Source organism: Vidua chalybeata, chromosome Z, assembly GCF_026979565.1.
Source record: "Vidua chalybeata isolate OUT-0048 chromosome Z, bVidCha1 merged haplotype, whole genome shotgun sequence".
In the NCBI taxonomy this organism is placed as follows: Eukaryota; Metazoa; Chordata; class Aves; order Passeriformes; family Viduidae; genus Vidua; species Vidua chalybeata.
This window is the reverse complement of record NC_071570.1, coordinates 52,860,369-52,875,329: the sequence shown is the minus strand read 5'-3', so window position 1 is coordinate 52,875,329 and position 14,961 is coordinate 52,860,369. Positions and strand designations below refer to the sequence as shown.

Sequence of the window (14,961 nt, the reverse complement as noted above, 5' to 3'; positions counted from 1 at the left end):
AAAAACCCACACAACACAATGAGACTGGTCAGTCTACACTCCTCCCTACAGTGGTATCCTGCCACAACCACACATTACAGCATTAGCAACTCCCCTCTTTCCCTAGTGATGCTGCTTTTCAGTCTTCAAAATAACTCACTCTATGACCTATGTTTATCCAAACCTTTGAGGTTCCAGAAGCACTCTCCAGTAGAGAAGGAAAAAACCCTAGCCATCCCTGACTCCTCATTCAGAGGCACCAGAGAGACCCTTTAGAGGTCTCAGACTTCTTTCCTGCAAGGCTGCAAGGGAGGTCTTGCAAAGGCTCCTCATCTCACTCCATGGATCATTCCTGTGCAACTTTTCTGCCATGTTGAATTAACTACTTGAAGATACAATGGCTAATTGGCAATTAGCTTGTCATCAAAAACAGCTTGTTTGAAGGGCAAGAATGGGTTAGACCATTAATACTGTTAGTCTTGAACAATGGTAGATAGTCCTAGAGGTTCTGACCCTAGAGATTAACCCAAAGTTTCCAAGAATAATAAAACTAAAGAGATGACGATTTCATGGCGATTCAGAAGAACAACTTACTCAGTTTCAAAATTGCATTGCAACGGTATGATATAACAAATTAATATGCTACAATGAGATCCAAAATAAATCAAGCATAAACAGACAGGTAGGTAGACACCAAAATCAGAAGTACAGAATTATTTTTTAAATAAGAAAAGAGACACAGCTTGGTAATACTTCTGATCTAAATATGGTAAAGACCTTGGCCACGTTTCAGAGTTCTGCTTTAAAAAGAAAAGGAACCCTTGAACATTAGGATTCCCAAGCATAGGAACAATATTAGGGTGCCACTATATAGAAATATTTTATATTGACAGTATAATTTGAGCCTTAATTTAAGAAAGAAACAACATCAGACAATTTTAGCCATTTCTCTGTGGAAAGCTGCGTTTTATTTGGTGTCTCCTATTCCTTCCGATCAAGTAATAGCTGAAGGCTAAGCTGCTCCAAGTAAAAAAAGATACAGTGTTTCCTGCAAGGTTAAGACTCTTAGAGTTAAAATGAATGACAGAACTGTGTTAAATGTGCAGGAAGAGATAGTTACTATTTTAGAGAAATTCCATTTTCTCCTGTGCAGTCTGAAAGTGAAACTTTGAAGTGGACATTTGGAAAAAAATTATCTGTGGCCTGTAAAGGTTCCTTATTTCCAAGGAAAATATTTGCTCCAGTACATACTGCCATCTAAGTGGGCTGGAGAAATGTTAGTCTTTCTGGACAAGTATATCAAGTATATACTTGTATATCAAGTATATATCAAGTATATTACTAGTAAAGTTAGTGAACACCTTTTGCCTTAGGTAACTACAAGTGCCCAAAGCAGATGTCAACATCATCTAGGATGTCATTATAATAGGAACTAGTTAGTTAAGAGGAATCAATATTTGAGTTGTGAATGTGGTGGACTTTCCAGATCACTTTTCATATTAATATATATAGATTACATTCATGATCGAACTACAACAGATGCTGAAAAAATCTCCAGCTGCTTTTGGTTGACAGCAGCATTCTTAGGCTACTTCATTTTATTATCTGCTGTAGAGCTATCTGAACTAGCAACTACATGAAAGCTAGTTTACAAATGAGGATTAAGACTATGATTTTAGTGGATAACAGAAGAAATGTAGTAAACACCCAGCAACAAGCTCAAAGCATTTCAGAAAAGAACAGACACAAAAAGTGAGATGATTAACAGTGAATCAGTAACAAGGCACATTCCCCTTAATGGAACTCAAACCAAGTAAGTGTCAGATTACTTAAATGAACAAACTGTCAAGTTAATGTAAGAAACTGGCCTTGCAAGTTTACAAACCGTTCTATTTAGGAATTAGAGACAAAACAAACCTAAGTTGACATGTTAAAAGCTTTTTCCACAATTTCAGGCACTCAAGTAACAGTTCTGCTAAGAAAAGTCACATCTTCAACACACTCACAAGGTACCAAAAGACACTAAGTTCTTGTCCTTAAGATAGGACAGCTGTACAAGATGTGACTATCCAGGATGCCCTAAAGTCATTCCACAAAAAAGGAAGTACTAGGAAAGAGAATATTGCTTTGTACCTTCGTTGTAACCCTGTATGTAATATATGTCTCCATTGTGCACACATGTTTTTTGGGATCATCAACAGTAACAAAGAGGTCTCTAGTTTCCACATCCAAGTCATCATCCAGCTGCAGTCTGTTAAGGAGAGATGAGGAGGAGGCCGGGCTAGAAGTGTCCACGGGTGTTCCATTGGGCAGGCTGAGATCCTGTATTGGAGAGGAAAATAAAAAAAGGAAGTTTTTAATAAGCTTAACAGATTCAAGGTAAAGCATAGTATTTTCAAAGACACCACAGACAAGCTTCTCTGATACATTACAAGGGTTGCTTGTTTCAGCACCTCCAAAGATCACCCTTTTCCAGGACACGTGGGCAACACACTAAAGTCTTCTAGCATTCAGCTGAGGAGAAAGCACATTATAACTATACCTCCCTTAAGTACAGCACAACCTGCTTTCAATTCATAAGAAAGGACAGCATTGCTGAACCAACAGTTCTTGGTGAGACTGAGCCAACCTAGACTGAAAACAAAAAAGCTAGGCAAATCCAGAGACCTACTTATAACAAAGGTTTCAGGCAAAATGGCAACAGCTGGTTGGAAGGCTGTTATGGTTTCAGTTGTCTGGAATGCAGTAAGCTTTCACCTCTGGAGACTCCTACAGTGGAGGAAGGAGCAAAACTTTTATCAGAGGACTCCCATCCAGTCCATTACTTCCATCCATGTTGACAGCAGCCAGAGTCTGAATTGCCATCACTGCACTACAGAACAGTCACAGATCATATTCTCCCACACAAGTGTCTAGGCACACCTCCCTGTTGGAGTCCTAAAGCAAATGAAAACATTACTTTTTCCTTGGAGAGGTCCTCATTCCCATTCTCCCAGGCCTAAGAGAGTCATCCAGCGCCTAGAGAAGATAGAGGCCAAAAGATCCAGCAAGTTGCTATTTTAGGGAGAAAAACATAGCAAAACAACTTTATAGCTAACTTGGTACACCTTCAAATCTCACACTTCAATATAAACCAACTACTCTGCAATAGTAGTTATTGCACTTGCATAAATATCACAGCAACTTAACATGTTCTTTGCTCTGGTTATGTAGCAAAGGAAGATGACAGTGTGTGACAAGTTGTACATAGAAAGTCCTAAGGCTCAATGGCCCTTATTTTCAGAGAAGACAGGAGGGTTTTTTGTTTGCATCTTTTTAATAGTAGCACAGGAATAGATTTATCCACAGAGTGATTTCCCTTGTTGCTAAAGAGAAACATCACTACAGCTAAGCACCACATTAACTAGAAGTGTTTTAGTTACACAGTTACTTCCTAGACCCAACTTCACAAAACTGTAAGTGGTTAGACAAAGCATATCATCAAAGCAATCACATGTCGATGAGACTCCCCTCTGTTCATCAATGCTCCTTTAACCAAAGGTACAGAATCACAGGCAAAAGAGCTTTGAGGTAAAGTTACTTTAAAAGGTCAGCTTTTGATAATGGCTAAAAACACAGCTAAGTTTCTACTTATCATTGTCACAAACCCATCATGGGAGTACTGGAATTTCATAAAGAGCCATCTGTCTGTTGCAGTACTGCAGAACCATGGCAGCATCACTCTTCACCTTGAGGGCTGCCTTATGAAGTAGAGAAAATAATTGTTTAGCCTAGACAAACTATTGTCTACTAACTGAGGTTAGATATGTTCCCTCAGCTAATGTACAGAAGTGGCTGCCAACAAATAGATGGTTTCAGATTTAACTGGCAGGTGAGCAAGACAGGAAGGCAGGCACTTAAATGCTCTCAAGAGGGCAAAAGAGCAGGAGGAGCAAGGCACAGCTTGTCAGCTCAGACATGAGGTAGATACCTCAAACTACACAAGCATCTGGTTGAGACTCAGTATAGGAGGAACATGTACAAAAGGAGGAAGCAATCACACAATAACTCAGTAGATAAGAAGTTCTGTCGAAATTACACAAACAGAATAAGCAGTAGAGAGGATAAGGTTAACAACAGGAGATGGCTTCAGAAAATCTGCAGTTCAGCTAGACAAGAGAATTTGGCTGAGCAGAGTAAAAAGCAAAGCAAACCTTGTACCACAGTAGCTGGAGACAAATCTGTTTCCAAAGGAAAAGACAGCTCATCATTGCTCATGTGCATTAAGCATTAATGTACAAGTTGTGCTAGAACTGCAGCCAGTCATATTCTAAGCTTCCAGTACGACAATTAACTTGCAGAAACAGCTTAAGCCCGGTTCCACAGGAGATATCAAAAACTTGTAATAAAACTTTCCAAAAGAAAGCTTAAAGCATATGATGGAATGTCCTTAAAATATGAGCATCTAGAAAAAGAACCAAAGATGGACCTTGCAGTCAGCTGTTAGGTGGTTAGCATGAAGTTAGCACTTCCCTCACTAATTCTCTTGGGAAGTAACAACATCATACATGTCTTGCACATTTTCAGCAGCACGGAAGTCTATGAAGGTTTGAATTTGCTTCATTGCACTTGACTGTATTCTTGCAGTCATGGGTCCTGTGGAATGTCTCAGGTGTTAAGGGCTGTGATAGTTCTATCTTGGATGAAACACTCCAGATCTACATCAAGTAAAGCTCTGTACCAGCAGTGGTTCAGATCAGCAGGGCTGCTTGCTGTGGTGGTGGGGAAAGGAGAGATGATGTGTTAGTGCGCTGTACTGCCTCATCTGCATCTCCTCTGGCACATCTGCATCATACCCTGGCATCATACCCTGCTACCTGGCTCCTTTTCAGTAGATGAAAGCCAAGTTAGAAGCTAACTATTTCTCCTCCTGAAAGGGTGGAACCTCCTAGCTAACTGCACTAGAAATAACACATATAGCTGCTGAAATCTCATTTAACAGTAGGCAGGATCAGTTTTGCTGAAGTCTTACACTATTGCTAGAAAGAGGCAAGAGGCAGGCTTTTAAGTATGACAGCAAGATACCTCAGGTTGTAATCCTACCAGCAGAGCACCTCCCTATCACATTAGTTGCCCCATCTTTCTTCCATGGAACTTGGGGATTTTTTTTTTTTTTTTTTTTTTTTTTTTTGAAACAAGGAGTATGTCCTGCAGAGCCTAGTGGGAAAGGAGATATGCAGCCACCTGTGTTTCTACCTGTTGGTATAACTATCATACCCACAAGCATCTGAAATACTGGCTAGTATTATCCAATTTATGTAAACAAGCTGGCAAGCTGTGTCTGACTTCAGTGCACCAAGTAGCTGTCCATCCATGTTATAAGTACCTCTCACAGGTACTATTATTAGAGACCAGCACAGTCCAAGTCACAGCAGGTGACACTGCTTACAAAGCCTTTTGTCAAAGCTCCTGTTACTCATAGTAGTCAGTCTGCCATAAAGCTGAGCAGTCTTGCAACAGAGAGAAGGGGAGGCTGCTCCTGGTTAGCTAGGCAAGGTCGTGTGGAGGACATGTTTTGTCAAGTCATTCTATTCTTCACTTCTTAGCAGGCATCCATAAAGATTTTCCAAAGTTTCAAAGCTTTTTCTAAAGTAAAGGGTAAAGATTCTTAGTCTCTGTCCCTCGCTGCCTCAGGACAGTCTCAACAGCTTTGTCATCTGTTGAAGTAGGTCAGGTGAAGGTGTAGCAAGGCCTGGATCATAACCTATAGTAGATACAGTGTGATGTTCAGATTTCAGGCTCATGAGCTACTGGTTCTTGCATACAGTTGTGAAACAACCATAAGGGCTCTTCATGAATTCCTATGAAGTTCCTAGAATTCCTCAAGACACCTGAATTTATGGATACAGAAGTCAGATGATTTTAGCAGCACATGTTTGGTATCCTACAGCGCCAGGCAAGCAGGACCTAACTGCCTGTGTTGGAAATGCAACCCGACAACTATGCAGCGTGCTATCTTGTAAGGCTGCTTCACATTAGTTTGCTAATTCATGCTCTCCAAACACCTTGACTAGTCAGCCTGTCCAGAAACAGATACTAAATCTATCAAGAACTTCACTTCATCCAAACATAAAATTCAACTGAATTTTTTAAACTAGAAGTCTGCACGTGAGATTCAAAATGAGTTGGGAAGTTTCCAACTGCTGTCACCTTCTCCCAGGAGATTTTCCACAACTCCATTTACAGAGCAGTTTGGATCCACATGAAGTAGGAACTTCTGGAGCTTGGTATTCAGCCTTCTGCATGGCAACCTCCCCCCATGGAGTAGCTTGCCAGAGAAAGCATCCAGGACTCAACCCTTGAGAGTCTAAATTTCCATAGGTATTGTTGTATTGTGAAGACCATGGAGTCTTCTGCTGAGTTACAGGCAATTAGTTAAAATTACAGTTTCCAGAAGCTAGTTTTCACCTATCCTAGAATGCTAGTTTTCACCTATCCTGCCTGAGCAAGTGTACAGCTTAACCAGATAGCTTCGCTGTCAAAGCAGCAGTCCATGAGGAAGCAGAAGATGTGGTCCAGCCAGGTCTTCCAAGCATGAATAAACTCACCTCTGCAAAGAGTTACCCTGAACCCATGTGATGCTGTGATCACACTGCTCCCATTCAACAAGTACTGTGTGACACTAAGAGACATTTAGAAATGTTGCTGTTTAGAGCCAAGAGGTGCACTTAATTCTAAATAACCCTGCATAAATTAGGGACCTGAGAGCCAGGCCTATACTGCTCTTAGAAGCCCATTGCTTCACTTCCGAAATTCAGAGTGCTGTACATTTTCTTCTTCTGTTTCAAGGTGTTCCATTGCTTTTTGCCATTCAGTTCACAGAGACACAATGACAGACAGAGCCATGTTAAGCAGACAACAATTCCACACAATTACAGCTGGGTTTTGGAATGCTCTTACCTCCATACCTTCAGTACATGACAGTAAGTCATAGGAGAATGGCAGCCAGTGACTGGAAAATTGAAGTGGTTTAGAAATAAACATTCCATACCTTCAGTACATGACAGAAGTCATAGGAGAATGGCAGCCAGTGACTGGAAAACTGAAGTGGTTTAGAAATAAACATTCCCAAGGGCACTATAAAAGCCTACATAAATTTGGCTTTCAGAGACCTGTTCATAACACTCCTTGTCTCATCCCAGCAAGTTATGATTGCAGGTATTTTTTGTATAGGTCAGCTCCATGTAGAAAGAAAAAACACTTCTGCATCCTTCTGCATCCTCAGTACACCTAGATTAGCTCATCTGTGCACAGTATTCTGTTAGAAGACCCACCTGTTTAGTGCAATTTCAGTCTATACAAGACTATTATTCAATACCAGCTAGATACAGAACAATAGAAGAAAATGCATTTACTTCCCCTTTATGTATGTTCAGGTTCCTTCTCTATCAGGCAGCAGCATCAGATATTGTTTATTACAGGTTACTTCTGTTTCTTCACATGTCTGAGATAGTACATGTCCTAGCCTCTGGCATTTGCTTTTGAGCAGTTAATTTAAGGCACCAAAGTGGGCAGAGAAGGGAAAATGCTGTGGACACAGAAGGGGTGGAAAGAACAAGGCAGTCATGCTCAACTGGGTTAAAAAAAAATAAAAAATCCCCACAGTTAAATGCCAGAAACTCTGTTCATTTTCAGGAAGAAGAACCATGTTCCTACATGATCCACAAATAAGACAGTGCTAAGTTGTTGTTTGACAAGAACTGAAGAACTGTGATAATCAATTTCTAGTCTAGACCTACCCTCCTGGAAAAGGGTAAGTGGCTACATGTGCCAGCTCCTGATATCCTGCTCCAGTAATGGGAAGGGAAAATACAGTTTATATGGATGTACTCACAAGGAACAAGATGATACTTCCAAAGAGATCAGTGGTTTCCATTATAATAATCATCTAAAATCAGACTGTAAGGTTGAGGCCATTTTAAGAACAATACAGAGTAAGTACAAATCAGAAGGAATTTCTCTTGCTCTTAAAATGTGTCAGTAGAGGGGAAACAAAGATGGGCTGCTGAGGATCCAAGCCAAATTTTAGCTTCTTAGCTGTGAAGGGTATTATGAACCAAGTCTGTGGACTCTGCAGGGTCAGGCAGAAAGCACCCAATTTAAGAGGGCCATTCCTCATCTCTACAGTTTCAGCAGTACAACTGGTATTTTGCTCATCTAACCAAAAATCCACTAGACCAATTTGCTCTCAGAATATTTTAAATAAGCGTCCAAGTACAGCATGCTGCCAAGCCACAAGTCTGGTGACCTTGCTCTGGTGTTCATCATTTGAACTACTGTTTCTGTTCTGCAGGTCAGAGTTGGCTAGAGACACACTCCTCAGCATCCCTGAAAAAAAAAAAAAACAATGTAGGATGGAGCAGCTAATCGTGATGGCCTGCAGTCTGGCACCACTCAAGGCCTGGGAGCATTCTTGCTTATACAGGTATCATACTTGGAATAGTGCTTCTTTGCCTTTCAGCTGGACAGAGAAAACACTGAAACAAGCTGGACAGAAAAACACTGAAATCAAGCTTCACTGACAGAAGCATTTTCCAAGCCTTTTCATGTAGGTCACGGGATTCTCACCTCGTTTCTGAGGTTAACAGCCAAATTTCATAGGATGGATTATTTTACTTTGTGGTTTGTTTTCTAGTAAGTCATCTCAGTTAAGCTAAACAGAACAGAATGTGAGCACAGAAACATTCTGGCAAACAGCATTTTCAGCAAGAGCTATAAGCTATCTCATACCTCTGTTGCTAAAGTCTTTAGGGATACAGCTACAATACAGCTTAGTTTCAGCATTCCTGTGCACCAGGGCAAAAGAAAGTGTCAAAAGAAAGTGTCAAGTACCACATCAGACTATCCATCCATACAGTCAGTCTGGCTGTAAGTCTCTCTTCTCACAGTCCATAAAAACCTGGCTTCTTTCCCTAGTCTAGAAGGGGAACTGTGCAAATCCCACTCTAAACCTAAATATGGTTCAGGTTAGACTCTGGCAATCAGGAATGTGAGTGATATCTCACAGACGTTTTGCAACAGTTTACAACAGTTAAGACATGACTTTCAATACTAGTAATAAGCCACGATACTGTGCTGCTTTGTGCATGAAAGGCCAAATGCCTTTGGAGGACAGGCATCTGGAAGATGAAACAAGTTATTATTTGCAGCAGACATTGATAAGACAAAATGTAAAGGTATAATACATGTTTTGAACTTATTAACTACCATGAAGCTGACATGTACTCCCCCTAAATCCTTTGGACAGGAAATAAAGTGCAAGGAATATCTGCAGGATTGCCATAGCTTCCTTACTGTGCTAAATATCAAGGGATATTTTAACACATCCCAAGGATGAGCTATTCTCTTGAAGTAAGTAGTTTCAGATACAAGGTTAGCTCTCACATCTGTTTTTAGAGTACTTGAGTCCTTGCAGAAGGCTCAATCTGTCTTCTCAAGCAAACTGCCAGGCTGGCAACTGTGCAGCATGATTAGTTCAGTTCTGTTTAAGCTGTAGAAAGTAGTATAAAAGTGCTTATAACCTGATGGGAAGCAAGAAAGTTTAAGATTTGGGCAGACTTGGATGCTCCTTTAAAAGAGCTAGAGGTTCCTTTGTCTTTCTATGGTTCACAGTGGTAGGCAACAGGCACCAATTCCAGTCTATCTTCAGATCTCAAAGGCCTTCACAAATGGCAGAAGCTACATGTCCTTGGAAACATTTAGAAAATAATGGAATTTATGACCTCTACCTCTGTTAAGTTCCATGTCTGTATGCAAGGATTTTGTTCCAGTAATAGAATTTGTTACATGGATTCTGCAGTTGTCTGCACAAAAACACCACAAACCATTTCAGCATGTTAAAGAGCACCTTGTCAACAAACAAGGCTAATGCGTCCCATGTTTTGTTTAAAGCTTCATTTTCAGCACTGACCTTCTAAATAAATAGCAAAGTAGCAGCCAGGATTTCAGACCATGAGCAGGAAAACTTGAATCCTGCATATGACTAGGAATCATTCCCAATCCAAGAAACCAGATTTGTATCTGATTACAGATGGAACAGTTTATTAAACCTGTCCAAACTAAACTGCCTTCTCCTAGAGACATACAGTTTTGTGTTAAAGCTCTGCAGACATACCATGCAGAAGTTTGGGGTTTTCTCTTCACTCTCTAGAAGCAGGTTTAGTTACATCTGTTATCTAGCTACCTAGTGTCACTAAACTGTTCATTTGGCTTTTGAGAGCAAACAGAAATATGCTGGAGTTTTTCAATGTGAACAGATGCAAAGGATTGAGGAGAAACAAAGAAATAGGAAAGAGATAAGAGGGTTGGAAGGCACTGTAGTATCCTGGTGAATATTTAATTTAAACAAGAAAGAATATGCATACAATGTGAACTACAATGTGGTTCCCTCATGCTCTCTGTCTCAGATGAGTTGCATTAGTTTTCCTGACACAGACCAGTGAAGATTTTTGTGAAAGCAAGTCAGACTGACAAGGTTATCACTGTGCGAGTAACAGAGGCCAGAGGCAAAGATACTTAGAGGCGAGAATGCATGTTTACATCTCATGCCCTGGAAGAGCTGGAGGAGTGTACTCTTGGAGAAACTCTCAGAGTTTATGCAGGTGCAATTTAAGCGATATCCCTCTATCACATTTGCTGATACACAAGACATTTTCCAGCAGAAAGGCATTTGCTCTCAAAGGGATAAAATAAACAAAGTTCTTATTGTTGGAAGAAAGAAAAAACAACCCTAAATCAAAACCCACACAGCATGACTGCTTCAGTTGCTGCTTTGAGGAAAAAAACTGAGGAAAAGCAGTCACAAAGTATTTCCTCACAGTAAGAAAATTATCTCTAGGGACTGATGGACTTTTGTATTGGATTTGCATAGCCTGGTTTCTGGTAGTGGGGGGGCCACAGAGAAGCTGCTGGAGGCTTCCATAGTGTCCAGCAGAGCCAATCCCCAACAGCTCTGAAGATGGACATGCTGCTGGCCAAAACTAGAGAGGTTGGTAACGCCTCTCTGATAATGTATTTAAGAAGAAAATCAATATAAAGGGCTTACAGTTTTTCTTCTAGTCAGAGAATAGAAACAGGTGAGAACATGTGAGGGAAACAACATGGAGACACAAAGGTCAGTGGAGAAAGAGAGGGAGGAGGTGCTTCACGCGCTGGAGCTGAGATTCCCTTGCAGGCCGTAGTGAGACCATGGTGAAGCAGCTGTGCCCCTGCAGCCTGTGGGGATCCATGGAGGATGCAGAGATCCACCCAGAGCCCACGGAGGAGATGCCCATGCCAGAGCAGGTGGATCTGGAGGAGGCTATGATCCAGCGGGAGACCCAGTGGAGAGAGAAGGCCCTTGTTCCAGACTGGAGTAGCCTGTCCTTGGAGGACTGCACCCCGAAGAAAAAGTGACCCATGTTGCAGCAGTTTTGGGAGGATTGTCTGCCTGTGGGGGAAGTTCATGTTGCAGCAGGTGCAGTATGGCTGCTGCTCGTGAGAATGGACCCACGCTGGAGAAGTTCTCAGAGAACTGTCTCCCATGTAAGGGACCCCACGGCCTCACAGGGCAAGGACTCCTCTCCCGGAGCAGCGGAAGAAAACCTCAGTGATGAACTGACCAAAACCCCGATGCCCTGTCAGGGCGGAAAAGAGGAATGGGCTAGGGGGAAAAAGGTGTTTTAAGGGCTTATTTTACTTCTTATTATCCTCCTCTGATTCTGTTGATCATAAATTCACTTTGTAACTTAAGTTGAGCCTGTTTTGCCCTTGAAGTGTTTTCTCCTGGTCCTTATCTCAATTCATGAATCCTTCATTAACTTTTTTTTCTCTCCACAGCACAGCTATGGCAGGTGAGGGTGAACAAGCAGCTTTCATGGGTGTTTGGCGTTGGGCCTGTGTCAAACCATGACAACTTGAGATACACAAACTAACCTATCTAGAGAAACACCTTTTAGACAATGGTGTAGGCTTATCACAGCCACAAAGGCATATAAACACATGGCTTCAAGTGAAGTATACTGATCAGGCTAGTCAGCACACTGTCATCATACAAATTGTGAAGAGGTCAAGATGATCACTTGCAATAAATAGCATTGATTAAAGGTCCACAGATTTTCTGGGCAACAATCCAATACCCACAACTTCATCTTGTCAGTATTCAATATTTTCACTCAATTTGCCTTATTCTAGCACCTAAAAACCTAAAGCAAAGGTTCCACACAGAAAATTATGGGTTTCTATCATCTGGGTAGTCTATCACTACCAGATACCACTGCTTTCGTCACAGAGTTAGCTCAAAGTGTCTGCTGCGAACACTATCTGCACCAGTGACAGGGAGGAGGCTTCCCAGCCCCTGAGCAACACCTGTCTGCAAAGCATCCCTTTTCAAGGAACACACAAAATCATTCAAGCTTACTGGAAAAGTGAGGAAAATTATACAGAGAAAGTTTAAGGTAGGGGAGCTTTTTCAGACTTAAATGCAGCATAAAGTCAAAGCACAGATTGATAATCATGACAAAAGCATGTCCTTCAGTGCCGTAAACCTCCCATCACTAGTAACATTATAGATCACTGCACTAGTAATACTATCGATCACTCTAACACAGGAAGCAAGGTTGCCATTCTCACAGGTCTGCTTTGCATAATTTGAGGCATGATCTAAAAGCAACTTTACATTTTATATTCTCTACATTTTGCTGCAAACCAGAGTACTACACATTTTTTCACACATCTTTGCTCCCATACACTTGTGTATTAGTTGTCTTCAACCAAGATACCTAAAACGACAAAGGAGAAACCCATCTTTAAGAGTTATAGACACCAGCACTTTCACTTCCAAAGCAGCATGGCACCTATTGTGTATCGCTTTACAGAAGTGTAAGTGTAGAAGCTCTGAATGTGGCTCTAAGACATTAATGCTCTCTAACAGGATTTATGCTTTCAGGACCACTCCAATCACAGCTCTTGGTTAAACTCTTTCCTTGCCTGTTGTATGAATTTTGGATTATTGTCTCAATTTTCAGAACCATTTCAGCTAGTTCCACTAACCAGTATCACTTAAGTGCTTACTCTGATAAAATACCTTGTGATTTAAGTGAAATATCTGGTGGAGAATCAACAGTTTTGGTATTGTAACATCACCTACAGATGAAGGTGACATCTCTTTCCATCCCTTGACCTACCCAATTTATAAAGTAGAATTTGTCCCATAAATTCACCGGTCAAAACACAGAATCACAGAATAGGTAACATTGGAAGGAATCACATTTGGTCATCTGGCCCAACCTCCCTACTCAAGCAGAATTAACCTAGAGCATGTTGCACAGGATTACACCCAGATAGTTCTTCAATATCTCTAGTGAGAACACACCTCTCTGAGCAGCCTGTTCAATGTTCCATCTCTTGCACAGTAAAGCTCTTCCTCATATTTAACTGGAACTTCTTGTGCATGTGTCTGCTTCACTGGTCTTTCTCCTATGGCTTGGCACCACTGGGAGGAGCCATCCTCTTGACACTCTCCCTTCAGATACTCATAAGCATTGATGAGATCCCCTCAGCTGTCTCTTCTAAAGGTTGAAAAGCCCCAGGTCCATCAGTCTTTCCTCACTAAGAGAGATGCTCTATTCCCTTAATCCTCTTTGATGCCCTCTGCTGGATCTGCTCCAGGAGTTCCATGTCTTTCTTGTACTGAGGATCACAGGATTTGATACAGCATTCCAGGTGAAGCCACACCAGAGCTAAGTAGAGGGGCAGGATCACCTGCCTCAACCTGCTGGCAATGCTCTTCATAATGCAGCCCAGGATACCACTGACCTTCTTGGCCACCAGGGCATTGCTGGCTCATGGAGAGCTTGTTGTCCACCAGGACCCCCAGCTTTTCTCCGCAGAGCTGCTTCCCAGCAGGTCACCCCCAGCCTGTGCAGGTGCCTGGGGTAGTTCCTCCCCATGTGCAGGACCCTGAATTTGTCTTTGCTGAATTTCAGAAGGCTTCTCTGTGCCCATCTCTCCAGGCTGTTGAGGTCCTTCTGAAGGGTTGCACAGCCCTCTGGGGTATCGGCCAGTCCTCCCAGCTTTGTGTTGTCAGTGAAATTGCTGAGGAGGCCTCTGCCCCTTCATCCAAGTCATTGATGGATAAATTAAACAAGACTGGGCCCACTACTGGTGTGAGACAGCACCACAGACAGGCCTCCAACTAGAGCCTGTGCCACTGATTATGGCTCTGGGATCTGCTGTTCAGCTGGTTCTCAATCCACCTCCCTGTCCACTCATCCAGTCCACTCTCCCTGAGCTTGCCTATAAGGATGTTTTAAGAGACAGAGCTGGAAGCCTTTCTGAAGACAACATCCACTGCTCTCCCTTCACCCATCCAACAGAGAGGTGTTTCTTCACAGCAGGAAATCAGGTTAGTCAACCATGATTTACCTTTAGTGAGTCCATGCTGACTACTCCTGATCACCTTTTCATCCTCTCTATAGATAAAGACTGCTACCAGATTTCATTGCTCCATCACCCTTCCAGGGACTGAGGTGAGGCTGAGTAGTCAATAGTTCCCTCTGGGTCCTCCTTCCTGCCCTTTTTGAAGGCCATTTACGCTGGAATGGCAATGGAAATGATCACTCATTAAAATAATTGCCGTTTACCAGAGGGTTTTTTTCTGTCTTCAACTGGTAGTTGAATTGATAGCAGCTGGTAGCTAGTAGTACCTTGCTGTCAGTTATTGCCCTTAGTAACTGGAAAGAAACAGTTCCCCCTTGTTTTTCAATAATTCATCAAGAGTAAATTGACACAGATTTTACTTCACAGTTATAGATGCCATGGTGTAGTTCAGACCTTTTTTCACCATTATGTCCTAGTGATGCAAGCAGTTTTCCCCAGCCACAAGAACTTGGAAATTTCAGCTGCACTGGCATCCATGCTCAGGAAGACAACTCAGTCACAACTTAAAGAGTCAGTACAGCTGAG

The 14,961-nt window shown here is 41.9% G+C and overlaps 1 protein-coding gene across 2 annotated transcripts in view; it reads right to left on the bottom strand.

Annotated features, from left to right (window-relative positions):
* SNX30 (sorting nexin family member 30) overlaps positions 1-14,961 on the bottom strand; it is a 67,675-nt gene that overhangs the window by 43,876 nt on the left and 8,838 nt on the right. For both annotated transcript variants that reach the window (XM_053968932.1, XM_053968931.1), the window contains exon 2: positions 2,113-2,301. In XM_053968932.1, coding sequence (XP_053824907.1) covers positions 2,113-2,301 — 189 coding nt within the window. The remainder of the gene's footprint in view (positions 1-2,112; positions 2,302-14,961) is intronic.